This window comes from Triticum aestivum, chromosome 5D (assembly GCF_018294505.1).
Source record: "Triticum aestivum cultivar Chinese Spring chromosome 5D, IWGSC CS RefSeq v2.1, whole genome shotgun sequence".
NCBI lineage: Eukaryota > Viridiplantae > Streptophyta > Magnoliopsida > Poales > Poaceae > Triticum > Triticum aestivum.
Window position 1 is genome coordinate 288,924,322 of NC_057808.1, and position 27,253 is coordinate 288,951,574.

The window sequence follows — 27,253 nt, forward strand, 5'->3', positions numbered from 1 at the left end:
CACCAGACCACCCCATCGCGGGTGTACAAATATGTCTTTTTTCTCCTTTTACTTACATTCGTCATGTTCGCAAAAGCCTCAGTTTTGGGAGGCTTCTAGAAGATTCCCACACTAGCAGTTTTATTTTTTATTATTTTCTTGTAAAATATTTTTTTTTAAACCGATGCACTTTTTTTTAATATTTGATGATTTATTTTTTAAATAGATGAACTATTTCCAAATTAGATTAACTTTTTTGAGATTTGATGAATTTTCATAAAAAATTGATGAGCTTTTTTTCCAAATTTAATGAACTTTTTCCAAATTCAATGAACATTTTAAAAAAAATTCAACGAATTTTTTCAAATTTGATGAACTTTTTTTCAATTTCCTTGAACTATTTTGTATATCGTTAACTTTTTCCAAATTTTCATGAATTTTTCAAATCCGTGACTTTTCTTAAATCGGTGACTTTTTAAAATTTCATGAAGTTTTTCATCAAATGAGCGAACCTTTTCAATTTTCCGTGAACTTTGTTGATTACGTGAACCTTGGAATAGCGCGGCTTCAGTTGTTTCTTTAGTATTCCGCTGCACTATTGGTTAGTTATACCTTGTAGCTCTACTAGTTAGCCTGCTCGTGCGGCAATGCCACGGCCCAAGTTGAAAAAAGTTCATTGCATTTGAAAAATGTTCATGAAATTTGGAAAAAGTTCACCTATTTTTTTTAAATCATCAAATTTTAAAAAAGTTCATCTAATTTAAAAAAAACTCATCTATTTAAAAAAAACGTTCATCAAATATTAAAAAAAGTTTATCAATTTAACAAAAGTTCATTGTTTTTTATTTTTTTAAAGAAGTTTAAATAGAAAATAATGAAAAATAAAACCGTCCATAAACCAAATCGCAAACCGGGAAAAACTAGTGTGGGAAGCTTCCAGAAGCTTTCCAAAACTGAGGCTTTCGCGAACACGACAAACGTAAGTAAAAGGAGAAAAATGACATATTTATACACCCGTGGTGGGGTGGCCTGGTGGTTTGTGCGCTCCCCTCGCAACTAAGGTTGCGTTCGCTTCACAGGATTTATGATCTTTCCAGAGGAATGTCCATTCCACAACTTTTATTTCCCTTGGTGACGTTTGGATCAAAGGAATCATCTATAGTCTTCCTATGAAAAGGTTCGCTTACAATGGCTATTCCACAGGATTGTGTAAATCTGGTCTGACCCCTTTTTTGGGCGGAGGCCCGAGGCAGCCACGGTGGAACCTTAATAAAAAATAGTTTCACATGGCAGTGAGAGACGATAGCCAGCATGCAATGATAAAATAATCTAATATCACTGCATTAGTGGTACGAACACCTCCCAAAGGTTACCTACGAACCGAGCTCTCTTTTTCCCATGCCTCTGTTTTGGGTCATGCATGATTGCACTGTTCAGCCAACCCCATTCCTATATTATTTAATATTCCTTTATTTTCCTAAACTGTATACCAGGGCCTAAGTGGTTGCTAGTTCAAACCTTCCGTCACCTTTTTGCGTTCTAAAAACATAGAAAAAAAATACCTCAGGCAGCCCTTACATGGGCCGGCCCAGAATGGGGCGCTGCAGGCGCCAGTTTGCGAAATGCACACAAACGGGCGCCTGGAGCGCTAAATAGGAAATGCCGCGACGAACACCTCCACCTCCTCAATTGACTCAAATAAAAAAAACATGGCCTCGCCTCAAACGACGTGCTAGTAAGGTGGCCTAGTTTTCAAAAAAAAGTAGGCCGGCCCAGTAGCGTGTTTCTTCTTTCGTTCTTTTCTTCATTCGTTTGATTTTTCTTTCATTTGTCTATTTGTTTTTGAGGTTTTATTTTCTATATTCTATTTTTACTTTTATTTATATTTTGTAATATTATGCATACATCTATTTGAAAAAAAAATCTGCCTAGATTTTTAAAATGTTCATCATGCATTTAAAATACTCTTAATGCAGTGTAAAAACTTTGTTCGCGCAAATTTGAAAATATGTTAGTATCATTCAGAATTTTTTTTGACATTTAAAATATATTCACCCGTTTAAAAATATCGTTCATGATATTTTTAGCAGTGTTCAAAAAAAGAAAAAGTTCTTCGCATAATTTGTAATAAAAGTTTGTACCATTCAAACAAATATAACATTAAAAAATATTCCCACTTAAAAAAATGTTTGGTGACATTTAAAAAGCTGGTGACAACCATGTAGCAACCCACCCTGCTTCATGTCGTTTGTTCGATCATCGCGATCCTGCGGCATGTTGCGCACGCGACAGAACCGTGCGATCAGTTGGTCGATATGAAGCCTATTTCTAATTTATTGTTTTGCAAACAAATATGGCACGATTTTCATCCAAAAGAGGAGCAATTATATATCTAAGTTGTCTGAGTGTTTATTTACTGTAGGTTGCTTTTTTCTTCACCGTGCACTACTAGTTTTTCTTTCTATATAAGCATGAGATTTGCACACTTTTTTCTATGTCAAGTCTAACACGTATTTATCTTTTCCACAAGAGCTAATTAAGTAAGGATATGATGTTTGATGTACATTAGTGTTAGTTACCCTAGGTGCGCATGCACTTGGCTAAAAAACTGCACCTGTAAATAAGTTAACTAAAAATTTTAAGAACCGGGAGAAGGATAAATCTAAACTATACATTGCATGATACTCCTAATATTATAAGTTGACCTGCTTACAAGTGTTACAATCATCTTTTTTCCTTTTAGTATCGTACACGGATTCATAAACTAAAGAACAAAAAAATAAAGATAAACGAAAAAAATCTTCTAAGGTAAAATGGATCAAGGCATTGGTATTACCTTAAAGAAAAAAGAAAATGAAGAAAAACTTGCACACATGTTGCATAGAACTTTGCACTCTGGGACAACATGTAAGAACAACCATATAGTAGTGTAACTTTCTGACAGTAACATGATTTGCACATAGATTACATGCGTACATACATATTATACCCAATATTCAAACAATAAAACAGTAACCTTGTAGATTAATCATCTCTCGACATGATGAATATAAGTTGCATTTCGTGTAAGATTGTTTAGTCTTCCCATTTGTAATGCGCACGCATACACATATATACACATGCATGGACCCACACACACACCTGCAACCACACACGCGTGTGCATACACGCACATAGACACATGCATGGACCCACACACACCTGCGATCACATGCGCGCACACGCACACATATGAGTCCAATTCACATACATCAACATATATGAGAAAATGACCATAGAAAAACAGATTAAAGATAATTAAAAAACAACTTACATGAGAAGAATTTTCAGGCGATTTACAAATAGGCCACACGAAAGAAAAAATAGTAACCGCTGCTTGAGGCTTAAGACAGAGTTTAGAGCATCTACCGTCGTACTTGACAAATTCGGCCCCTTATATGTCCGCGGACGCGTTCAGGCACGCTCGTGGATGCATCCGGACGGCCCCACATATTACGTACCCGGTATCCACATATCTCAAATCTGGACTCTCAAATCCATGCATGTCCATCATGCAAGCCAATGTCGCACGTAAATAACAAATGTTGGTACCAAAAATGCATAGTTCTTACATAAAATTTATTTGAAGTGCACAATTCAAACATTAGCTCTTTGCTTTCCATTGCGGGTCCACATGCTCCATAAGATCATTGAGTAGTTGCGCGTGCACTTGATGATCTCGAAAAATCTGATGCATCCGTAGAGAATTCATAAGCTGAGCTGCATCTTGATCTTTCGAGATATGAACTTGTTCTCCAGGCTTCAAAATCATTGGTTTGGGCAACATCATCACCCTCATCCTCGACAATCATATTATGAAAAATAACGCAACATGTCATGAGCTGCCACAAAGTTTCTGATTCTCACATCATTGCAGCAACACGAACAATTCCCTAATGAGTTTGAAGTACTCTGAATGCCCTTTCCCCATCCTTCCTAGCTACTTCCTGCATTGTTGCAAAGTGGCTTTTTTTGTTGTCATGTCGTTCGGATATAGTCTTCACAAACGCTGCCCCACTGAGGTAGATGCCATCAGCAAGATAGTATCCCATGTTGTAGTCATGGCCGTTGACGGTGTTGTTGCACGACGGCGATTCCCCATTACAAAGCCTCCTAAACACGGAGATCATTGAAGCACGTTGATGTCGTTGTGAGAACTCGACATTCCAAAGAAAGCATGTCAAACCCATAAGTCATGTGATGCCATTGCTTTTAGTATGATGGTGGCCTCTATGGTGTGACCTTGATACATTTCCCACAAATCTTTGGAGCAGTTCTTTCATTGCCAAGCATGCAATCAACTGATCTGAGCATTCAAAGATTTGTGGGAAATGTATTGGCCGGTCCATTTCCTATTGCATGCTCATGAGCATGATCATGTCCACTTCTTCGTCCGAATCTGATGAATCAAAGTACTCATCTTGAGTGATTTGATCAAGCTTCGTCGGTCCATACTCCTCGTCCGACGAAGTATCCCTAAAGAAAGTTAAAAAAACCGTGTCGGGCAATGTCGAACACATAGAGCGCAAGGGGCAGCCCAAGAGTTTCCGTACCGCGGTGGCATCCGGGCCGGCGACGACGTCCCTGCGGCGAGACGGGAGAGAGGAGTGTTATGCCGGTGCTGGCCGTGCAGAGGCTCGGAATAGTTGCAGACCACGCGCGGCGGCGGAGCTGCAAGACGAACAGCGCGGAGGAGGAGGAAGAGAGGAGAGAGCAAATGGATCCGGTAGGGGCAGCAGGGTGGATTTGGTGCAATTTGAGGAGGGGTAAGGCTGTCGGGTCCGGCATGGCAAATGCGCCCTGGCGCCCCATATTTGTGCTGGATATGAAGATATCGGTCTGCTCGAATGTTTGAGGCCTGTTTAAGAAGCCCGTCTGGGTCTTTTTTTTTGAGAAAAATTCGCTACAAGTCACCGAACTTGCACTGGCGTTAGCTTTAGTCCTTGTGATTACAAATACCCGCATTACGGTTACCAAATTTGCTCTAGGGGTCATCTACGGTCTATTATACGATTTCCTATACGTACGCGCTGAGCTGGCCTTGGTCAACGGCTGCCAACTGTGCGCTGACTGCCACATGCCCTTGCTCGCTTGAATAGTCGGCTATGCAGGGTTTTTTTTTGGTTGCAAAATTGCCAGTTATTAAAAGAGCTTCCCCCACCTGGTCGGACCAAGCCACCCGCCTCCCTCCCTCCTCTCTGCTTCTCCCTCTCCCTGTTCGTCGTCGCTGCCGAGGAGGTCGCTGGCGTGGGCGAGTGTCGCGACCGCCGCCATGAGCTCGTCGTCGGACGCCGACCGCGCCGTTTGGGAGGGGCCCGCGTGACGTCCCTCTCGCTCCCACGCTCCAGCACACGGCACACCACAAGCAGCAGCAGCCGCCGTGTGGACTTGGCTCAAGTACTCGCGCCGTAGCACTTCCCTCTGTAGCAGCTCTCGCTCGGATCAACGCAAATGGCGACGGCGGTCCACCAGCTCTCCTTCTCCGCGCCGAGCGCGTGCGGCAGACGCGGGCGTCCGCGTCCGCGACGGACCGGCACGAGGTGCTGTCGCCGAAGCGTCGGCTGCCGCTGCGGAAGGTGCCGGGCGAGCACGGCCCGCCGTTGCTGGGCGCGCTCAAGGACCGGCTCGAGTACTTACACGGGCCAGCGTCCGCGCGCACTGCTCCACGGTGGTGCGCCTCAACATGCCCCAGCGGACTCAGGAGGTCACAGCCAAATAGTGTTCTACCCATGTTGTAGAGTGCAATCACAGGAAGTTGCCGAATGGTGTGCCCAGCTTTATGCTTCCACTGAATTTTATCTGGAGATGTTTGCTTGCTGTTGCCTCATACTGTACTACCAGGAGATATTCCTACCCTGAGTCACCCGATAATGCAATTTATGGGCAATCTGTACCTGAGTGATGTGGAAGGGCAGTCAGCTATCTGTTTTGTGCAGTTCTCTTGTCAACTTCATGCTCAAAATGCAGAACAAATGTTCAGATTCAGTCCACAAAATGTTCAACCGAAGCTACAATATTTTGCCTGCGATTGTCGAGCAGTACGTGTGTGGTCCGAACTACTCAAAACTGAGCTCTCTGATAAAATTTGGAACTTGTCCGAGCATCGCATTCTGGATCATGCTACTGTATGTAGTGTTCCTATGAGCGACAAATTGCAAAGGAATATTCAGCTTATAAGCTTGTCAGTGCACCAAAAATATTTGAGCCAAGAGGAATTTAATGGAAGTATCCATTTCACTCGATGATGCAATTCTGACCATCATGGCGATTGTTTCATGATGTTATTCTCAGTGTATGCAACATATATATTCCTGAATCCTCATTCGCCAAATTTCAGGCTTTAAAAAAACGTGATTGTGAGCATCTTATATCAACCGGGGCTTGTAATCTATTTATTCATGGACAAGGGATGTCTCAAATGTCGCATGGTTCATAAAGAAAGTGGTTCAACAATGCTGCAAACACCAAGGATTCAGTGTGTACAGCCGAGATGCTACTTTGAGGTTGGCTCTACTCAAGCATATCTGAAACTGAAGGTAGTCGACGGCGCTGTTATTTACATGTTCGAGCATAGAAACAATTGGGATTGGGAGTTGCCTATCCATTTCAAGCGTCCACCAGCAAGTATTTGGGAGTGCATCACTGACCGACGCTTTCCTCAGGACCAAAATTTACTGATGATTTTTCATCCATGGCCTCGCCACACTGCATACACATGCAGGTTATATGGCCTATCTGAATCTTATCAACAACACTTCGATGGGTTCAGAAGAATACATGGGGTGCATGTGAACTACAAGAGCATACAGTGTTACATATCCTATATGGTGCAGCAACTAGAACGTGATGAATATTTTACCCATGGTCTTGCCCACTGTGAAATTTATTTGGAGAAGTTTGCACTGTTGTGGAAGAAGGAGAAACACAGTTCAAATAATTCAATTGTTACTGTCATTGCTTCCTTCAGACATAGCAACAACATTTGTTCTTTTCAGAACGTCCTATTACTTACCTGGGTGGATTACTTGGAAACTTTCTCTGTCCTTGCACGTTTGAATCTGGATACTCATTGGTGCAGGGGAACAAGCGTCGAGCCCAGTACGGTGGATGTGTATCAAGCTGGATATCAGTCCTATGAGCTCCATTCAGATTATCTTCTCTTTTGTGCTATCGAGTTGTTTGGGTCTCACTGGAGCATCTACCAGCTGTTAACACCTTGGGACCCTGGAGGGATTGCATTGTGGCTGTTATTGAAATGGACTCGACAAACGGTTTTTCAAGTCGGGCGGGGTGTCATTGCTATCATTGTCAGCTTTCCGCCAGGCTCCGACTTCGGCAACTACAACGACGCCGCCGCCTTCGGCTTCCTTTGCCAGGTGCTCCTTTGCCGCGACCCCGTCGACTCGCCGCTCCGCGACGAAGGGCCCAACTCCCAAGCTGATCGCCAAGTGGGTTCTGTTCCAGCAGCCCGCCTGCTCAGCCTCGGCCTGCCCAACTACGGCCGCCTCGCCGACTTCTTCCGCGACGCCGGCAAGGCGGTGATCGACGAGGGCGAGCGGCTGGGCATCGCGCGGGAGGAGGCGGTGCACAACATCCTCTTTGCCATGTGCTTCAACTCCTTCGGCGGCATGAGGATCCTGTTCCTGTCGCTGGTGAAGTGGCCGGGCCGCGCGCACCCGGCCGCCTCGCGATGGAGGTGCGCGCCGCCGTGAGCGCCAACGGCGGCGAGGTGACGATCCAGGCGCTGGCCGAGATGCCGCCGGTGAAGTCGGCCGTGTACGAGGCGCTGCGGATCGAGCCGCCGGTGGCGCGCGAGCGCGAAGCGGGACATGGTGGTGGAGAGCCACGACTACGGGTACGAGGTGCGGGAGGGGAGCTGCTATTCAGTTTAATAACTGCCAGTTTTGCAGAAAAAAACCTGGTTCCCTGCATATTCAAGCGAGCAAGCGCATGTGGCAGTCAGCGCACAGTTGGCAGCCGTTGACCAAGGCCAGCTCAGCGCGTACGTATAGAAAATCGTGTAATAGACTGTAGATGACCCCCTAGAGCAAGTTTGGTGACCGTATTACGGATTGTAACCACAGGGACTAAAACTAACGCCAGTGCAAGTAAATGGACCTGTAATGAATTTTTTTCTTTTTTTTTATCAATCAGTGAGCGAGCCGTTCGCCGAGAGTCCGAGACGGGTTTGAGTTTTCAAAGGAATTTTCTCGGGGAACGGAAGAAAAAGGAAACGCGGTGGCTTAATCCAGGTCAGGTGGTGACGTGGTGTTAAGGGAAGATGTGCACGCGGATGCGGTGGTGTTTGGACGGAAGAAGAGTGAGAAAGAGAGGGAAACGAAGAAAAAAGGAGGGGAAGCAAAGAAAAAGAAACGAAGGAAATGAAAGAAGGGGGGAGAAGCAAAGGAAAAGAAACGAAGGAAAAAAGCTTGGGGAGAAGATCCGGATATATATACAGTAGCGTCGTCCTCCCTCCCCAAAGCCAAAGACACAGAGCGAGCGATTCTATTTGGCGCGATGGAATGCGGATTTATAAAGCTCAGGCTTCTGGACACCTCTTATCCATACCCTACAATGTTGCTTTAAAATCTGTGCTACACAACTAACTTCTTACATGAAAATTTCTCTTTTTTGTTTCTTTAAAACAAAACGATATATGAACTTCAAACTTCGCAGGACCACAAAACATTCTTACTACAATGTGGGAAAAAACTTTCAGATTTTTTGATACGACATAAATATACAAAATGAGATTTTTTAGATGAAAAGTATTAATATTAGTATATATGTTTCACGAAAAAATCTGAAAGTTTTTTTCAATATTCTAGTTAGAATGTTTTGTTGTCCTCCAAAAGATTGAAGTTTATATGTTGTTTTATTTGGAAGAAACAAAAAGATAAAAGTACTCGCACAAATCTTGATGCAGAAATGAATGGCTAGATAGGGGGTATATGAAAGCCTGTGCTTTGTCAAATGTTAACCACCTCGTCTGGTTCCTCAACGCGTGCCGGGTCTTGGACAACATGGGCGGCGCCGCCGCCAAGCATGGTGCTATGACGATGACCGCCGTCTACTACCACGACATCAGCCTATCTACTTACCTCAGTCGCAACGCCAAGCTCAGCTCCATCATCAACGCCATGGCCAACTCTCACCAATTCAGGTACTCAATCAAATCCGTCCCGGTATCTGTTAATTGTTTTGATTGATCGATCGTGCTAATCAATCGGGCCTAGGCTTTCCCTGGACTGGGAACTCGTGAGGAGAAAGGCGTCGTTGGTGGTCTACGAATTGCTTCTTGAGTCTCCAGAGTTGAGACGCCTGCTAATACTGCCGCGGGAGACACTGAACCCGCAACAACTGCTTCCCATCGGGTGATTAATTCCTCCAGTCAATCTCGATTACTTTCTGACGATTATTCCTCCAGTCGATGGTTCAGTACATATATGTTAATAATGCTGTTTGATAGACCAGCTCTCGTCGTTCAAGACGTCACGTGAGGAAACAAGCCCGGCGGCCAACATCAACTGCCATGGCCAGGCTCTATCTCAACACCAAGAGGAGGTACCTACGCTACAAGTACAACACGGTAATTATCATGAGATCGAATCCTTAGATACCGTGGTCTCTGAAGTCTGAATTTTATACGTGACATTCACAAATTCCCATTTTCCTGCCTTTTTGCAGCATGTTCAGTTCAGAAAGCTCACATCCTGGTACAACATCCTTCTCTTTACAACATATCCTCCTTTTTTACAAACATCCTGGTGGTGGCATTGATTAGAGCAATGCGTCTTGACAGTATCCGATAGTTAACTGTCCCTGTGATTTCAGCACTGTTAGCAGAGTCTTTGAAGAGGGTGGCAGATCTTATCGGTAACTAAAACTAGCCTTTCCTCAACATTCCAATTTGTATATGAATATGTAACCTGTTCGCAGCATTTGGTTTTCCATGACACGTGTAAACTGTCTGATATTTTCCCTATTGTTCCTTTGTTGGGGAAATCACTTGCACTATGCTACATCCTATCTTTTTTCTGTGCGAGCAATATGAGTTCCTATCTACTGATAAACTCGTGATTTTTGTTACAGATCAATGTTTAAGAAGTGGTAAACGCCCGGAGCTCCATCAAGGGCGAATGCTTCAGTCAATTTGTAAGGAAGGTAATTAAATCGCACTCGTTTTATCCTTTATAGCCACTTGTCATTCTCTGTGCTTGCTTACTCTCTGAGCTTTGTAGCTGCTCATTACGTCATCTGCACTTTATCAATGCCTAGCTGCCAGTTGTCATTTCTAGCTTGTTTCTGAACACGCACTACTTCGTTAGGGGGGCTATATGCATCATTGCTGATAAATATTTCGTTCACCATGTTTCCTTTGTCATTCTTCTGTTGGGTTCATCGTTCATGATCATTCATAAACGGAAAGGCTAAAAATCTGACGTCAGACTTTTAGGCACGGAAAATCTGATGTTTTCCTTGGCAATTTATATTGACACGGTGATGCAAATTTAGTTTGCAAGCACGATAATTTTCTAGTCAGCCATACTCGCCAATTAAACTTGCCATCCTCGGCGAACATAATTTGCCATGAAAAACGTTTGATTTGACACGGTCGAAAATCTGACGTCAGATTTATAGTGAAGTCCTTCATAAATGAGCTCCTTATGTTGTGCGTTCCATTTTATAAGTGCCTGGCTAACTAATGTACTTCAAACTACCGTACTGGTTTAAGGTGCTCCTGGCGCTACACTCTTGACAAATCCTGATAACAACATTGGGACCTCATCGGTGACGAATGCAGGTAATGTAATTAGTTGAACACTCGGAGCTTGTCTACCTGCTGTCATTGCTAACTGCAAAGCTCGTTTCAGGTGCTGCTACCTTCACGGGACAGGCTACTAAACATTTTTGTTTCTCTTCAGCTGCAAATTCAGGTTTATATTTTGAACTGAGTGAATTCCATTTGTTTACCCTCAAAATTGACGCTTGTGACAGATACTACCCGATTTAGCAAAAAATCTCAATTTAGCCAAACTTGTGCCACATTTTACCCCTTTATTTTTCTCAATTCTTATGCCGAGCACGTGCAGTCAGCATCAAAATTGAGGGGAAAAAAGTGGTAAAATGGGATAAAAACTGAAGTTACTCATCTTTTTTGGGCTCAGTAAAAGCACCGCAGTTTTTTCTGCTGGATTCACACATTTCATAACTAGTAGTAAATGGCGTCTGTCTTTTGGAGACTTCTAACTGGTGAAATCAATACTTACTTGAGTGTAGACTGAAGCTGGACTTTGCACGGTGAACTTGACGGCCTAATTATGTGGGGGCAGTGCCCTTACTTCTGGTGCTCCTGTCTACGTGAAGAGACATGTCCATTAGCTGCCAATGCTGTTGGAAAACACTATTAGGTTGTTTTGCTGCTATTTGCGCTATGTTAAATGATGGACTCGAGGCTTGCTAGTCCCATAGCTAGAACATCTATTCCGTGTAAGCACCTACTATTTTCGTATGGAGTTCCTTGGATGTCATTTGGCCACCAAATTTTGCAAGAAGCTACAATATTTAGTCATAATCAAAAGCGACAAAGTTTCAGATTTTATTTATTTATTTAGCTATTTGTTTTGTTTTACCGTTCATCGATGGTGCAATGCACCCGGGTGTAGCCACAACTTCCATTTTCCCTTTCACTTGGTTAGCCTCATGGTGCAACTAGGTGGCAGTCAATATCTTGGGGCGTGTTTGGTTCAAGTTTTGAACAGTAGTTGCATTGCATACACTTCATACACTTCTCAACCCAGCCTGGTTGAGTAGAAACAGCCCCAAATACGTCATCTGCAAGTTGTTTGGTTGCCTGCATCTAAGGTCCCTGCATTAGATAATACGCAAGTGCACTTTGTTTGGTTGCCTGCATTGGCTCAAGCGACACATGAACTCGGTGTTTGATTGCACGCATGAGGTATGATTAAGAGTTAGCACTTCACTTAGCAGACAAGGTTAAGAGCTAGCAGAGGGAATGGCAGAAGAAGTGCAGTGTGCGCCGGACAATGGCGACTACGGTCGACAGTGGCCGTGGCGCCGTGTCCGACATGACAAGCATGGAGTCAGGGACGAGCGACCCCGTCGGCGGCACGGCGAGCGACACCGTCGGCGAACTAGTTGCGGTGCTCGCGCAAAGACAGTCGACAGAGGAGGAGAATGCAATGCCCGCGCCATGGTATCGTCAGTGCAGTGGACGAGAGAGAGGAGGCCGAGATGATCGACACCGGAAATGACTCGAGTGTAGTAGGGTGAGAGAGAGGAGGCCAAGATGATCGACCCCGTCAGCGGCGCGGCGAACTGCAGTGTGTACGGAGGCAGATGACACAAGAAGCAGTGTGCGCGCCATTGCAGCGTCATTGCAGTAGGAGGACGACAGAGAGTAAACCGAGATGAGCGACGCCGGAAACGACTCTAGTGTAGTAGGACGTGTGCAAGGAGATCAAGGGGAAGGGCTTCGGCGTTGAGAGGGACGAATAGGGGCTCTGAGCAGAGGATAGAGGAGCTCCACATGGCGGCGTCAGTGCAGTAGACTGCTGCTCAAAGAGAGATGAAGCTACGATCGTCGAAACCAAAAACTTACAACACGAATGTTGTGAGGAACTGCGAGATTAGGCTGCTGGTCAAAGGAAATTTCAAATGATCGATCGTGCGCAACGAATCTGACAAAATTCATCCAGAATAGCTCCAAACGGGCCGACGAAACTACGAACTGATCGCCTGAATGGAACCGTAGCATCGAGGTGCAACTTTTTCGTGTAGAGCTTACCTCGAACCGAAGCACCGTTGTGTAGATCAGAGGGAGGAGATTAGATAGGAGCTTACTCGAGGTTGAAGAAGAACTCACGTAATCACCTCGCATCCCTCTCGTCTCCGCTCGTGCAAGGGCCCACCGACTTGCGCTAGCCTCGGTCTGGCTGGCGAGAAACTGCTGATTCCTGCGTTTCCAGTGAGCTAGGCCCAGAGATGCTTTAAGTTTCGCCCAACAGAAAAACCAGGCAACCAAACAGCGCGTTCTCTTTCCGTGCGGACCTGATTGGGCCTCATACGAGCAACCAAACACGCCCTTGATGTAGTTGCAAGCTGTAGCTCGGTAGAAACTAGAAACCACTTCGAGGATTCCACACCTGGTGATCGCTTGTCGTGGACGATTTCACTCCTCACGTGCCAACAGCGCCACAGAGTCACGAGGAGTCTGAGCCTCTCAGCGAGATCACGGAGGCTGTGGAGCAACCATCCGGTCCGGTAGGCACCATCTTGAGGATGTCTGGTAGCCTCCAGTGAACCGCCATTTCTTGCCAAAGCACTACCACACGCGTGCACCTACAGAACGTATGAAATGTGTCCTCCTGCTCGGTCGCACACGACGAAAGTAAGTCAGAAACCTAAGATGTTGACCCTTTTTTAGGAAAGGGAGCGGTTGCATGTACGATGGTTGATAAGATAGTCTTATCTTAAATCTTGTATGTAATTTAAAGATGACAAAATAAAATATCTATAATGAGTCATCTCTTAGCCTTATCTTTAATAATTAGCTATTCCTAAAAACGTGTTGAGACATATTGTTCTAAGAGATCATCTCGTCCCTTCTCTTAAATAAGAGAAGACAAGCCTTTTTTATGGGTTCTCTCCGGTGTCAGTCTCACCTCGACAGGAGATGTTCAAAGACATCGTCAATCTCTAGGGGATACGCGCTCCAGACCAAGAGTGCACCGTTGTGCTCCGGCTCCCAAGCCGGCACATCATCTCCAAGACATGAGACTCACGGATTGTGATGATTTCTTCAGACGTCGGCTCGCGGGAAATATTTACATGCATATATTTCTCCACATTGCGAGAAGTGGATAGAACCTGCATCAAACGACTTCAGACGTGCGTGTTCAGGCGCCTAAGGATGGAAAAGGTTCTACATATGTTTTCGCTTACTGAGATGCAACCTCTCAAGCGTGGAAAATAGCAGCCTAGATCTTGCCTCATGGCTAGGGTGGCAAAATGGCAGCGACCATGGTTCACCGCGCCAGAGCATCTCACATCACGTAAAACTGCCGGTTCTAGATAGACAGTATTTTCAGGGACAGGTACTTCTTCGACAATTACCGATATCACATGTGATGTAAAGTTCACTCCCAAAGCAACAAGCCAATGACACATGCAGGACAACACAACAAAGCTGTGACCAGTAGAATAAGTCTCATTTGAGAAGGCTTGATAATGCAGGGAAAATAATATGTTTTGAGAGTGGAACTCTGAGGCCGGAGAGCGCAGGGGAAAAAAACAATCTAATTTGAGGACGGAAATCTAATTTACAAGGTGGGAGCACACTGAAAAAAATTCTGGTTTGAGGGTGGATGGTTGCACCAAGCACTTGCCAAGTGATGATTTTTCTACAATGGTAGTGACAGGTTCTGCTGAGATGGGAATCAACTGGATGTATCCTTTTAGTACACAGAAACATAAGGATCCTGCACACGATAGAGAAACATCCGTCAGACAAGGCATCCAACTAAGAAAAAAGAGAAGGTCTGATAGTGGTATTTTTGTTTCAAATCCTTAGGAGTCCAAAACTAAATCCATATAAAATCACCCTTATCCAAACATAGCCTACTATGGGAAATCAAGTGATCTTTCCATAAAAATCTTATATACTTAAGAGATTCATCCGCACTAACTTATTTATCTTAACATGCAAGCATGCCACATCACCGTACAATTATGAATGGGATAAGAACCACCTCAGCATGCAACCATGCATGGGAAAAGACCAACCACTACATGCAACCATGTATGGGAAAATATTTTTCATTCTATTATTCTACTTATATCCAATAAATATTTTATTTTACAACTAAGTCGTATACATTTTATTTTGGTTCACGTGTTACTAATCTAAATATTTATATTCCACACAATCAAATCTCATCGAAATATATTGCAACCGATTCCCGCAGCAACGCTCAGGGTATCATCTAGTTAGTTCAAATCTCAACTACGGGTATTTTAAGACAGTTCAAAATTTGCATGCCCACGCCACTTTGCCTACTCCAGTTCACTTTTTTGACCAGCATCGGCCAGAAGGCAACGAAAACCTTGGTCAATATTTTGGTTAGCCAAGTTTTTAGTGGGCTTGACTTTGGCTCAAACCAAACACACACTACATCTTAATAGTTCCAAACAGCACATGCACCCCTACAGAAGTAAAACAATATCCTATTGCACCGTATGAATACATATTCTCAGTGCACTTATAAAACATGTAAAAATAACTGAAATAGAAAAGAAAATTAACAGGATGAACAATAAAAATGCAAATTTTAACAACAGCCAGTAGTACAAAAGAAGGGTCCAAACATGAAATAGCACTATGTTATAAGTAGTTAGTCATCAGTGTAACCTTCACTATTCAGTCTTCTTCTGGATCTTCTGGGCGCTGTAAAAAGATAAGATCAAATGATCAGGGGGCCTTCTCTGGAGCAAATGAGACAATCCCATCCAAAACAGGTTTGGTAACAATGCTATATGCAATAAAGTGAGAGTTGAAAATGCTCGGTATCGACTTTCAATGCAGTTCTAGGATTGAAAGGTGCTATGCCTATGTAAATACGAGTAATCGACTGTTATTTAAACATAAAAAAAAATCCAATCATGTTTTACTGACTTTGGTAGCAAATGTGAAGCAGAAGCTAGCAAGTAAGGTATGACAGAACCCAAAAGCTTCAAAAGACAAACCAAATCAACCGGTTTAGTGACTAAGAATGTCGTACCGGTAGGAAGTCCCAGTCTTCCTCTCTCATATCAAAATTTTCAGTAGTTTCTTCATCAAGCAGTAACTGAACCAAAACAAATAATATATAAATTGCTCATTAGATATCATGTAAAAATCATCTGTTAAAATACTCACGGTATGCATTCCAGTGTACTCATCATAGTCATGTACAACTGCTGGGACATACCTGAAAGGCAGAATATTGAAAGACAAGGGGTTAAACCAGACCGGGAACTGAAAACGACAGATAAAAGGATATCTAACACCATCAACCAGATTTGAAGCTGTGAAGGCATACATTTTGTCCCGTCGATCCCATAAACGGATGATCTCCCCAATACAATTATCTGAGGTTGTCTTTCTTTTCTTCATGTCGTGCTGATCTTGTGAGCTTGTTGAGTTGCCATTGTGGAGAATAAATGAGTTGACCGACTTAGACGTGCCAACCATTTTTCTGCAGTTTGAAGATCCACAATGACAATCTTGATCTGCTCCAAACTGGACAAATCTGTAAAAGAGGACAGAGATTAGAAACAGCAACAGTTTTGTGTACACGATGCGATAAAGCAAGGTGGGTGAAACAAATTTTTTATAATGAAAAAAAAACTTATAAAGTAACCAGGAACCTGAATGAACATACTTATAGTCATAGGTCAGCTCCTCCCCTCTCTGTATGTCACGAAGAGCAAAAATTCCAACTCTGGTCTCTCCATCTACAGTCCTGAAATAACATGATACCAGTAGCAAATATCAGGGTCATCAGCATGGATATAGAATAAGCAGCACAATATAACTAACCATTTCTGCATCTCTGTGTTTGGTTCACAACTATGATTGATGAACCTGGACTTGTTCCCCTTGTTTGTTGCATCAATGACCATATTACTACTGACCTCACAAAGATAGAAGTTAGTGTAACGTTGTCTCTTCATTTTCCATAGTCTTTCCTCACAAGTTCTGTCATCAATGACTACAAAATCGATGCAAGATATATGGATATTAGTTTGATCGCCCAGTGCACAATGTGAGTAACCATCATAATATATAATACTGCATTTATCTGCGTTTCATTTACTTGCTCAAAATAGATTTCAACAAACCCTTACCTTCTCCTACATATTCTATAACAAATTCTCCTTTCTTTATTTCTTCCTCGGCTATCAATCCAAAGCCACATTTCTCTGTCTAGAATATAACAGTCTTTTAGGGAACTGTTAGGAAGTGAAAAATATGTATACACACCAATTAAACATTTTATGAAACAATTAAATTTATGCACCACTTACAACGAAACCTAGAAAACGGTCATCAAATAATAACGATTGGCTACGCTTCAAAAGTATGAAACATGAAACAACTTGCTTAGATTCTCTGTAGACTTATTAACACATAAGAGCATACTTTCCTCCTCGCATTTAATTTTGCAAATTGTAAAGTATTCAATGTTGAAGTATTGCTTGAGTTAGTGCATGAAGAATATACTGCCTCACAAGATAAAGAAAGTTGGGTTTTTATCATTTATGCCACTAGTTGTGTCCCACTACTCAGTTTTGCCACTAGGAATTTCTACTGCTCAAAAATGCCACTAGATACCATTACTGTCAGCTCAAATGATGTTTGCCAAGTTATAGTGACATAAATACCTATGGACCAACATGTCAGCTCTCCCTCTATCTCACTACAATAAAGTGTTGGTCCCACTTGATCCCAACAACGTTCTTATTTTCTTGTAAAATTATTCGCTTGCTTACTCCTGACAAGTGGGCCCCACACTTCACATTGTGAGATAGAGAGAACAGAGAACTGACATGTGGATCTAGTGGTATTTTTGTCATATAACATGGTCAATGGGTTTGACCCGACAATAACGATGTCTAATGGCATTTTTGAGCAAGGATCTCACAGAACGATGGTGAGCAGATGTAACTTGTAATGGCAAAACTGAGTAGTGGGACACAACTGGTGGCATAAATGATAAAAGGGATTTGCCATGGTTTAAGGTGCAGGGTCAGTTGTGCACAGAATGCGACTATATGTTGGATATTTTGCTAACATACATATAATCTCTATGAAACACGCATATATAAGGGCCAGCTCAGATATGGAGTACAGGGATAAGTAATGGGGTTCCAAAGAGATCTCTGAATTATATATAAGTTCCAGATAGAAATACAAAATAGGGAAAAACATTGTATGTAACGTAACATCATAAGGGAAAACAATACCAGACAACACAGTATCATAAATTGACCTAGGGGCAACGATGCAATACTGACTATAGAAACAAATGTCTAGAACGGTAAAATCACCAGACTACATATAACCAAGAAAATGACACAAATCTAGTTAAGAAGGTCCTGGTGAACTAGCAGAAGTTGTCTGCACACAGATTCGACATGTATGTATAGGATATAGCCAAATATGGTAGGTCAAGCATATTTTCCTCTGTTTGTATCCCCTAAGGTTAACAACTAAACAAAAATTAGGTCGCCGGACAAGTAACTGGTTAGCTGCACAGACTAACATTACAACTCACCAGAATCAAGAACGTGCAGTGGAAAGAATTGGAAGTCAGAGGAGGCCATGGCCACTGTTGGAGGCGCCGACAGCAGCAGGTTTTGGGAGAGGAGAATAGAAGGGGCCAGCAGGCACCCGTGGGGTGAATAGGCCTTGCAGTGGTGGATTTGGGCTGCTAGCATCACTTCAGCAGAGTCACATAGGACAAAAAGGACTGCCAGGCGAGTCAAAGACGCACAAAGTTGATGTCAAGGAAACTGAGGCGGCTTGGCATTGGGAGCTCAGACCATTGGTTGCAAGTTTTTTATTGGGTAGAACCACAGGGACCTGGAAAGCCAGATAGGGACAGGGAGAGGAACATCCCTGCCCCTGCTTCACAGGGTTCATCCCCCAACACACAGTTACCCCTACTGTGGTTGAAATAGAAGATCCCTATCCCTATGAAAAGAAATCCGTGGGAAGAATTCCAGCCAACCAATAAAGCCTACTAGAGGAATTTTCTACCGAGAACAGGGGAGCCCCATTGGTGTACCTAACATGGGAAGTCTTGACATATAGTTGTGGTTAGACAGAATTCCACCATGTATGGCAGATCAGGTCACAAACAACTGCCTCACCTTGACTCATTCAAGTTGTACTGTCAAAATTACTAACTTCAAACATTTGGAGATTTTCTTTAAGCTACATTTTTTTATGTTTCATTTTATGTTGCTACCAACCATTTCGTTTATTTGCTAGTATCCTCAAGAAAGAAAGAAAAGAAGTCATTGTACCTGAGCAGATTGCAGTTTGAGAGTTCAAATATACTTTATTTCAGTAATGAAAGAGAAATAGAAGTTATAGATTGGTCCATGTAAGCAGAACAGCTGGTATACTTACACATAAATACAATGATGTATTTAACTTATATTCCTTTACATGGGGTCATTGTTGCTGCTATTGACTTGCCCATTGGTCGTGGACTTACAAGCAAGCAAATTAAAGTTCTAAGTTCATGCAACTTTTCTGTATTTATTTCTCAATTATTCGTTCAATCAACCTAACACCTGGATGTAGGTATCAGCTGTCACATGATCACAGCACCTCCCGTGCTACAAAATCTCAGCAACAAGTTTCCCTGGGTACGATTAGATAAGCCATGCCATATGTGTATAGCAGGTTCCCGTTGTTTACTCCGTTTTTGGTCTTCAGGCTCCATGTTTACGCAGGGATGATCGATTTTGAAGTAGATGAGAGAGGGTGCTGTCTTAAACTTCTCGCTGTCCAATGCTTATGCTGTAAAACGTGCCTCCCGTGCTACATAATCTCAGCAACAAGTTCCCTGGGTATGATTAGGTAAGCCATGCTATATGTGTATAGCAGGTTCCCGTTGTTTATTCTGTTTTTGGTCTTCAGGCTCCATGTTTACACAGGGATGATCGATTTTGAAGTAGATGAGAGAGGGTGCTGTCTTAAACTTCTCGCTGTCCAATGCTTATGCTGTAAAACGTGTACATAGTGTTTCCATCCTTCAATATAATGCATCTGGCCTGTAGGTCGGGCGACCGATCAAACGGCGCAGTGACTAATGTCGTTGATTTGTACCCACAGGTACATAGTTCCAGGTTTGGGAGATGCTGGTGATAGAAGCTTCGCTACATAATCGGACTATTCAGTTTTGGTGCAGACTCTGTTTAGTGAGAATCGTATATGCTATTATTTTGAGGATTGACATATCGTATATACTTTTGATTCTTAGTATTTTTTAATTATCCATTTTTATGGATGTAATATACATGACTAACTGTCACGACTCTCCGGAAAAACAGCTTATTCTTTAAGAGGCAACATCTGTTTTTTACTTTTCATGTGTGTATGAGATGATTTTTGTTCCCAAAGCATATTTCAGATTCGTGAGTGCTTATCAGTCAACAAAAAAAGGAATGACCGACTGTGGCCATTTCAATCAGACCAATAATGCATGAAGCAATGCCAAAGCAAGCTTAACAGATCGTGAATGGCTGTCTGGAGGTAGTGTGGCCACCGATATTTAGCTCGTTAAATGGGCGGAATAATTTAATTGAATAGCTCCAAGAGCAGATGGTACTGTTACCATATGGAAGATTGCTATCTACGGGATGTACAATGGGGTGTTCTTCGTCATGATATTTACTTATCTACCGAAGCAAGAGAGGAGAAAGAAAGAAATTGTTTCACTCCAGGGAAAGCTAAGAGAAGGCTAATTATTCTAAAGAATACGATCTCTAACACCGTATTAATGTTTTATAGCCATCCTGACAAGTCTTATTGGAAGGTTAAAAGTTTGCAAGCAGACAGCAGTGTACCAGGAATAACATGGCAACTTCGGTTAGCCCGTCTGTTAGTATCACATTATGTACAAACAGTATTATTTGTCACAAACTGTGTGACCTAGCACCATCCCCTGTTGGCCGTGGCAAGACACCATTCTAAGGTAATTGATGGGCATTGACGAAATAGGCTCTTGATACAGTATAGTTGTTCTGCTCAGCCGCTACTTTGCTACTAAAAAAACTCTACAAGATCTCCGCCCTGGTCACTGAAACTAAATAAGTCTACAAAATGTAGGAAATTTTAGCTACTATTGTCAATCCACGGCCAGTCACTCAAATTACTACAGTCCTACCTATGTTTTCCTCACATATTTGCTGTTAGGATTTTATATCGCTCCAACGCAAACCTTATTTTGTTCATTTTTACCCATGCAGGATTTAGTTGTTGGCAGACCCAAAGCTGTTTATTTCTATAAAGTTGGTGGTAGAGGTCCTTGCTGGGCTTTTGACGGTGAGACGAAGTTTGTAGGTTGGTTTCAGCGCTATATACTTTGCATTATTGAAGATTAGAGAACCCGCAAGAATATTCTTAATGAATATGGCTCCTCTAATCCTATTATAAAATAAGGAACCACAGTCGGAAAATACAAAGGAGAACCTGGGTACCAGCGCACCCTATATGCAAAAAAATAATAATTAGTAATTCAAAAAAAGTTCAAAAAATTCCAAATCTTTTTTGGTATCAAACATGATCAAGTATTGTAGTCGTATAAAAAGATTTGTCAGAGATTGATTTTCGTTGCATCTTGGGTCGAACATTCGGCAAAAAACGCTATATACAAGTACTATATACGCTATATTGTCGTCATAAACTTGTCTTTTTTGCCCTGAAGTCAATAGGAATCATTTCTTGTCCAAACTTTTTATACGAGTACAATACCTGATCATGTTTGATTCCAAAAAAGTTTTGAACTTTTTTTGAATTACTAATTTTTTTTGCGCATATAGGGTGCGCGGGTACCCGAGAGCACCAAGTTCCCGTCCACCCACAGTCCCCTTACGATACAACATAGAAACTAGAACACATTCTATTCAAGGCCAGTGCAGTAAAAATAGATTATATTCAGATATTGCATTATAGGGCCATATATAGCAATGGCAGTGTTCCTCCTCAGTCCTCAATTTTGCCCTTAAATGGCCAATTCTTCCAGACTCACTAATTATGAAAATTTGAATAGGTCATACCTTAATTAATTTTGTTTTGAACAAAGGACGGAGCTGGAATGATTTATTGGCACAATTGTTCTCACATTTACAGTTTGATGAACAACAAGAGAACAGCATCCTGCACCAATAAAATAGCGGTTCAGAATTGTTCTTTTCTCGATAATACTGAATTTTACAAGTGCATTAATCAAATAGCTAAGAACAATTTGTATTTTTCTTCATTTTTCTTACAGAGTACGAAGCAATTAGATTATGCGCAATTGTGTGTGCGTGCCTGAGAGAGAGAGAGAGAGAGTACCCGCATTGGCAATCTTTTCCACAAGTAACTGATGATCCAGAAGAAAGGGAGCAAGAACAAAAAATGCCATCATCTTCAACCCGCTTCTTAGTAAGATAAACATCTTTGCAGAATTAAGGACATCAATAATGTAAAAAATATGATTATCATGTGCAGATTAGAAGTTCACATCATGAGAGTGTAAATGGGCAATGAAAACTTTATATACCTAATCATAGGGTGGGTGGGTGGGGGGGGGGGGGGGGGAATGAGAGAAAAACACTCTATGTAATCAGCTTTCCTCGCATGTCACATTACAGTTATAGGTGTATCACAAATCCAGATTGCCAGGTGAAATACATTGAAAGATATGATGAATCGTACTTCACAACATAACAGAATATGGAAACTTCAACCCGACACTTTACTAAATTGAATCATGCAATGGTGGCATGATTGCTGCTCTGAAAACTCGAGAGGTAGATAGGTTTCAAGAAATGATTGGCAAGGATACTCCGCTTAATTGGTATATAGTAGCCTAGCTTCCATTCTTTCAACGCAGATGGCAGATCAAAATCAACAAAATCTGCAGGATCTTTCAGCGCCTTAGTCAATTCATCAAACACACGCTCAGGGCCCTGCACAACAAATATTGATGATAATATCACTAGAATTTCTCTCTTTGAATTTCTTCAACCTGAATTTTAATGGCTTGTAAATTTTTCAAATCTGACAGATTGTGACGACTGTTAAAGCCTTGCAGTAGCCATGACCAGCTGACCCCTAACACCCCCCTCCCTACACACCCCATGCATATATACTGGCTCGATCCCTGCCTATACTGTACAAAAGGATAAATACAGTTTGTAGCAACATGGTGACAGTGTGACGGAGAATAGTTCTGTGAAGCACCGTTCGAGGGCAGGCACAAATCACCTATTTTCACACGGAGTCACGGATACACATGCATGAACACGGGGTTCAGTGTTCCAATGAAAGACTATGCCGCCGTGGCTAGTGAGCACATAACCAAGTGGCACGGTCAACCCCTCGCGTGATTGGCCATGGTCAGTGTTATTATAAGCAGTTTTGGGCCAAGGCACACCGCTTTAGCAAGTTTAGGGGGTCCAAAATGAAATATGTGAATTTAGAGTACCAGGACTAAAGTGAGTGCACCGACAACCTAAGGAACTGAAGGGACATTTTACTCTATGTTTATGTTAGACTCAACATAAGCTAGAATCAAGGAAAAAAAACTACAATAAAGGAAATTCTACTGTAAATATGATCGGCACAGTAAGCTGTGTGGAAACGCTAATGCAGGTACGACCAGTGGGATTTGGAGCAAACCACGGGCCAAAAGCTGAGCGCTTATAAACTACCTCAAAAACATACCTCACTGAAAGCAGAAAAAAGAGAAAAAAAGATATGGCTGGATTGCACAATGAATATATCTTCATCTTCTATTTCTATAACAAGAAATGAAATTGATAACAAAATGCATCAATTTATTTAGAAATCAGACCTTGCCAACACCGGAATTTTTTTAGAGAACCAGTACCGGAATTAGGAATAATAAACATACTGACATAAGCATCTTCTATTTAGTTCAGTGCATCAAATTTAGAAATTACCCAGGAGCCACGAGTAGGCGAGCTGCGAGAGCAGGCAGCAGTTGCGCCTGCGTCGCTGCGTGATTCGGCGAGCATCGATCTCGACCCAGCGTTACACGAGGTCGGCAGCGGCAGGAGTCCGCCGGTCGAAGCGGAGGCGGGAACTGGCCGGAGGGGGAGAGCACTGCCTAGGCCGAGGCGGAACGACGCGGTCACGTGGAGGCGGAGCAACCAGTAGGTGGGGAGAGGGGAACAGGGGAGGGCGGCGGCGGGGCAGGCGTGCCGCGTGCAGCAGAGGCGGCAGCCGGCGGCCGGCGGGCGATGCAGCCGCACGGGGAACAGTAGGGAGAGACGGCGTGACTCGTGAGCAAGGTTGAAGTAAACCGTGCTTTCGAGTTTTTCTTTCCTGATTTTGAAGTGTTCTTTCAGTTTTTTTAACATAGTAAATACACGGTGAACTAATCTGTGATTGGATAGTTAGATGGACAGTGGTATCTCAGCCCATCAAGGTACAAGTCTTGGTGCTTATATGCCGGCGAAACGAGAAACTCGAGTACTGCTGCAGACAAGAACCCGGAAGTTACCTCCCCAGTGAAGACGTGTCATCAGTTTAAACGCAAGGGAGGACCATCGGATAATCAAATGGTGTATAGGAGGGTAGCAACGCCTTACTGACTAATGATGCGCACATATCTAGTGTTGCTGGCGACGAAATTGTTCCTGTGAGTGTTGGTCATCTGGATGAATTAAGAGGAGATTCAAAGCAGAATGGTGACGGTCACAGGGAACCAAAGAAGAAGAAACCCACGCCGGTAAACTTCGGAGATTTGGCAGCGGCTGTGTTGCAGCGCTGCCAGTCACAATGAGTTGCCTTAGCTGGAATTGTCGGGGGCTTGGGAACCCGTCGACAGTTCGAGAGCTTCGCAATGTTGTGAAGCAAGAAGCGCCCTGTCTCTTGTCTCTTGTTTGTTATGGAGACAAAGATTGCAGCAAAGCGTGTGGAACTATTTCAGAAAACTTTAGGCTTTGCTGGGTGTTTTGCGGTTGATAGTAGTGGACTAAGTGGCGGGATTGGTTTGTTTGGTCGGCGGATGTGCAATTCGAGCTAAAGAATTATAGTTCTAGCCACTTTGATTGTGTGGTGCAGAAGGTGAATGGCAGATCGGATAAGTGGCGGTTTACTGTTTTTTATGGTGAACCAAAAAAGGAGGAAGATACCAGAGTTGGCGTTTCCTCCGAACCTTGTTCGCAATACAACATTCTGCATGGATTTGTGTTGGCGACTTTAAAGAAACTTTATTTGCGTCAGAACATTTCTCGCGTACGGCTAGACCCGAATGGCAGATGAAAGCGTTTTGAGAGGTGACTGAGGATTGTTTGTTTCAAGATCTTGGTTGGTCCGGGACAGAGTATACCTGGGATAATGGTCAAGATGGTGAAAGCCAGGATTCACGTTTGCGTCAGAACATTTCCAAAGGCTTGATCAAATGTGAAAGCCAGGATTGACCGAGCCTTTGGAAATGCAGAGCTTCTCAGTATGTTTGCTTATGCTCATGTTCGGCACATTAGCACGACAGAATCAGATCACTGCTTTGTCAAAGTTGATCTGCGTGAAAGTGTGGCTGATGGTCGCCCGAGGGGATCTAAACCCTTTCGTTACGAGGATATGTGGCAGTGTCATGTCGACTATGATTAAGTAGCGATTGACAATTGGCAGAAAGGAGCTGGTCGGCAGGGACTAAAGGGTGTTCTTCAAGCACTAACCATGATGCAGGATTCGTTAAGTGCGTGGGATGCAAAGGAATTTGGCTGTTTGGCACGCAAAATTCGTAAGCTTCGTTCTCAACTAGATCGATTGTGTAGCCAATCTGTTGATCGGGGGCCATCTAACGAAGAAAAAGTTGTTGCAAACAAACTTAAGGAGGCCCTTCGGCAGGAAGAAATCTTTCTTCGGCAGCGTTCTAGAGTGTTGTGGCTGAGACATGGCAACCGTAACACGAAGTATTTTCAGGCACAAGCTACACAAAGGAAGAGATCGAATAAAATTCTGAATTTAGAGAGGGAAGATGGCTCCATATGTCGTACTGTAGAAGAGACTTGTGTTGTTGTACAAAACTTCTACCAAAATTTATTACTACCCAAGGGTACATGCCTATGGAGGATTTGACTCAGCTAGTAACCCCACGTGTGACACCTGAGATGAATGAAGCTCTGGCTAGGCCTTTTACGGCAGAGGAGGTGCGCGTAGCACTGTTCCAAATGGCTCCATTGAAGGCGCCGGGGGTGGACGGTTTTACTATTGGCTTTTTTCAGCGTTCTAGAATTTACTGAAAGATGACGTAGTTCCAGCCGTGCTGGGATTCCTGAATGGAGGTGAGCTACCCACAAGGATGAATGACACCACTATAACACTTATTCCCAAGGTGAGGCATCCTCAGCGTATTAATCAATATCGACCTATTTCATTGTGCCCGATTCTCTACAAAATTGCAGCCAAATGTATTGCCAATAGAATCAGGCCTTTTTGGAGGATATTACTGGGAAGTAGCAGAGTGCTTTTGTCCCCGGTCGCTTGATCACGGATAACATTCTCATTGCTTATGAGAGTGTTCATGTGATGAGAAGAAGAAGGAAATGAAAGAATAGTGCGTGCACGGTGAAACTCGACATGATGAAGGCATACGACCGCGTTGAATGGCATTATATTGAGGCAATCATGTCTAGTCTTGGGCTCTGCACATCTTTTATCCGCCTTATTTTAAAGTGTGTTTCCTCGGTCAGGTTCTCTGTCCGAGTGAATGGAGAGTTGCTCCCGTTCTTTGACCCATCAAGGGGTTTAAGACAAGGGGACCCCGTGTCACCTTATCTTTTTGACTTTTTCTGCTATGTGCAGAGGGCTTCACAAGTTTGCTGAATAAATTTGGTGGAGTTTATGCGGACAAAGGGATTAGGGTGAGTGCTCAGTCACCTTGGATCAACCATTTGCTTTTTGCGGATGATAGTTTGATCTTGATGCAAGCAAAGGATGACAGTGGCAGGAGATTGAAACAAATTCTCAGAATTTATGGGGACTGTTCTGGACCGTGTGTGAACAGAGACAAAAGCTCAATATACTTCAGTCCCAACACTCCAGAAACTGCTCGGGTTGCTCTCAAAAATTTGATGGGCATTTCCGTGGAAGCATTCAGTGAGAGGTACCAAGGTCTTCCCACTGTTGTTGGACGCATAACGAGTGCCACATTTGATCATATTGGCGAAAGAATCCGAAGCAAGCTGAATAGTGGATGTGAAAGACTGGTGTCATGTGCCGCTAGGGAAGTCCGACTGAAGTTAGTTATTAAGGCTATACCAACGTTCTCAATGAGTTGTTTTAAACTGACACGGAAAGTTTGCAAGGGTATTTCCTCGAGTATGGCGAAGTATGTTGGGGAACGTAGCATGAAATTTCAAAAAAATTCCTACGATCACGCAAAGCAACGAGAGGGGGAGAGTGTGTCCACGTACCCTC

The 27,253-nt window shown here is 43.0% G+C and overlaps 2 protein-coding genes across 2 annotated transcripts; one reads left to right on the forward strand and one right to left on the reverse strand.

Moving 5' to 3' along the window:
* The first annotated feature begins 9,011 nt into the window (after window positions 1-9,011).
* On the forward strand, window positions 9,012-11,549 carry LOC123124691 (uncharacterized). The gene is made up of 9 exons (XM_044545266.1): window positions 9,012-9,181; window positions 9,255-9,392; window positions 9,493-9,607; window positions 9,706-9,734; window positions 9,853-9,894; window positions 10,111-10,182; window positions 10,754-10,822; window positions 10,893-10,955; window positions 11,299-11,549. The coding sequence occupies exons 1-6, from the start codon at window positions 9,042-9,044 to the stop codon at window positions 10,130-10,132; spliced, it is 486 nt and encodes a 161-aa protein (XP_044401201.1). The 5' UTR covers window positions 9,012-9,041; the 3' UTR covers window positions 10,133-10,182; window positions 10,754-10,822; window positions 10,893-10,955; window positions 11,299-11,549.
* A 2,663-nt stretch (window positions 11,550-14,212) lies between these two features.
* Window positions 14,213-24,126, reverse strand: LOC123121181 (histone-lysine N-methyltransferase ASHH3). Its single transcript, XM_044541104.1, has 12 exons — window positions 23,767-24,126; window positions 22,647-22,770; window positions 22,154-22,256; window positions 21,874-21,973; window positions 16,927-17,005; window positions 16,619-16,790; window positions 16,461-16,541; window positions 16,119-16,328; window positions 15,956-16,007; window positions 15,819-15,884; window positions 15,449-15,484; window positions 14,213-14,519 (listed from the first exon to the last, which is right to left on the reverse strand). The coding sequence occupies exons 1-11, from the start codon at window positions 23,839-23,841 to the stop codon at window positions 15,458-15,460; spliced, it is 1,089 nt and encodes a 362-aa protein (XP_044397039.1). The 5' UTR covers window positions 23,842-24,126; the 3' UTR covers window positions 14,213-14,519; window positions 15,449-15,457.
* Between the last annotated feature and the right edge of the window lie 3,127 nt (window positions 24,127-27,253).

Excerpts from the sequence above, each read along its gene's own strand:
- LOC123124691 (XM_044545266.1), top strand. The coding sequence starts at position 9,042 with ATGGGCGGCGCCGCCGCCAAGCATGGTGCTATGACGATGACCGCCGTC. Across the intron at positions 9,182-9,254 it reads GCCAACTCTCACCAATTCAG|GCTTTCCCTGGACTGGGAAC; the intron begins GTACTCAATCAA and ends AATCGGGCCTAG. Across the intron at positions 9,393-9,492 it reads CAACAACTGCTTCCCATCGG|CTCTCGTCGTTCAAGACGTC; the intron begins GTGATTAATTCC and ends TTGATAGACCAG.
- LOC123121181 (XM_044541104.1), bottom strand. The coding sequence starts at position 23,841 with ATGCTCGCCGAATCACGCAGCGACGCAGGCGCAACTGCTGCCTGCTCT. Across the intron at positions 22,771-23,766 it reads CGCCTACTCGTGGCTCCTGG|GGCCCTGAGCGTGTGTTTGA; the intron begins GTAATTTCTAAA and ends TTTGTTGTGCAG. Across the intron at positions 22,257-22,646 it reads CTATATACCAATTAAGCGGA|ATGTTTATCTTACTAAGAAG; the intron begins GTATCCTTGCCA and ends AATTCTGCAAAG.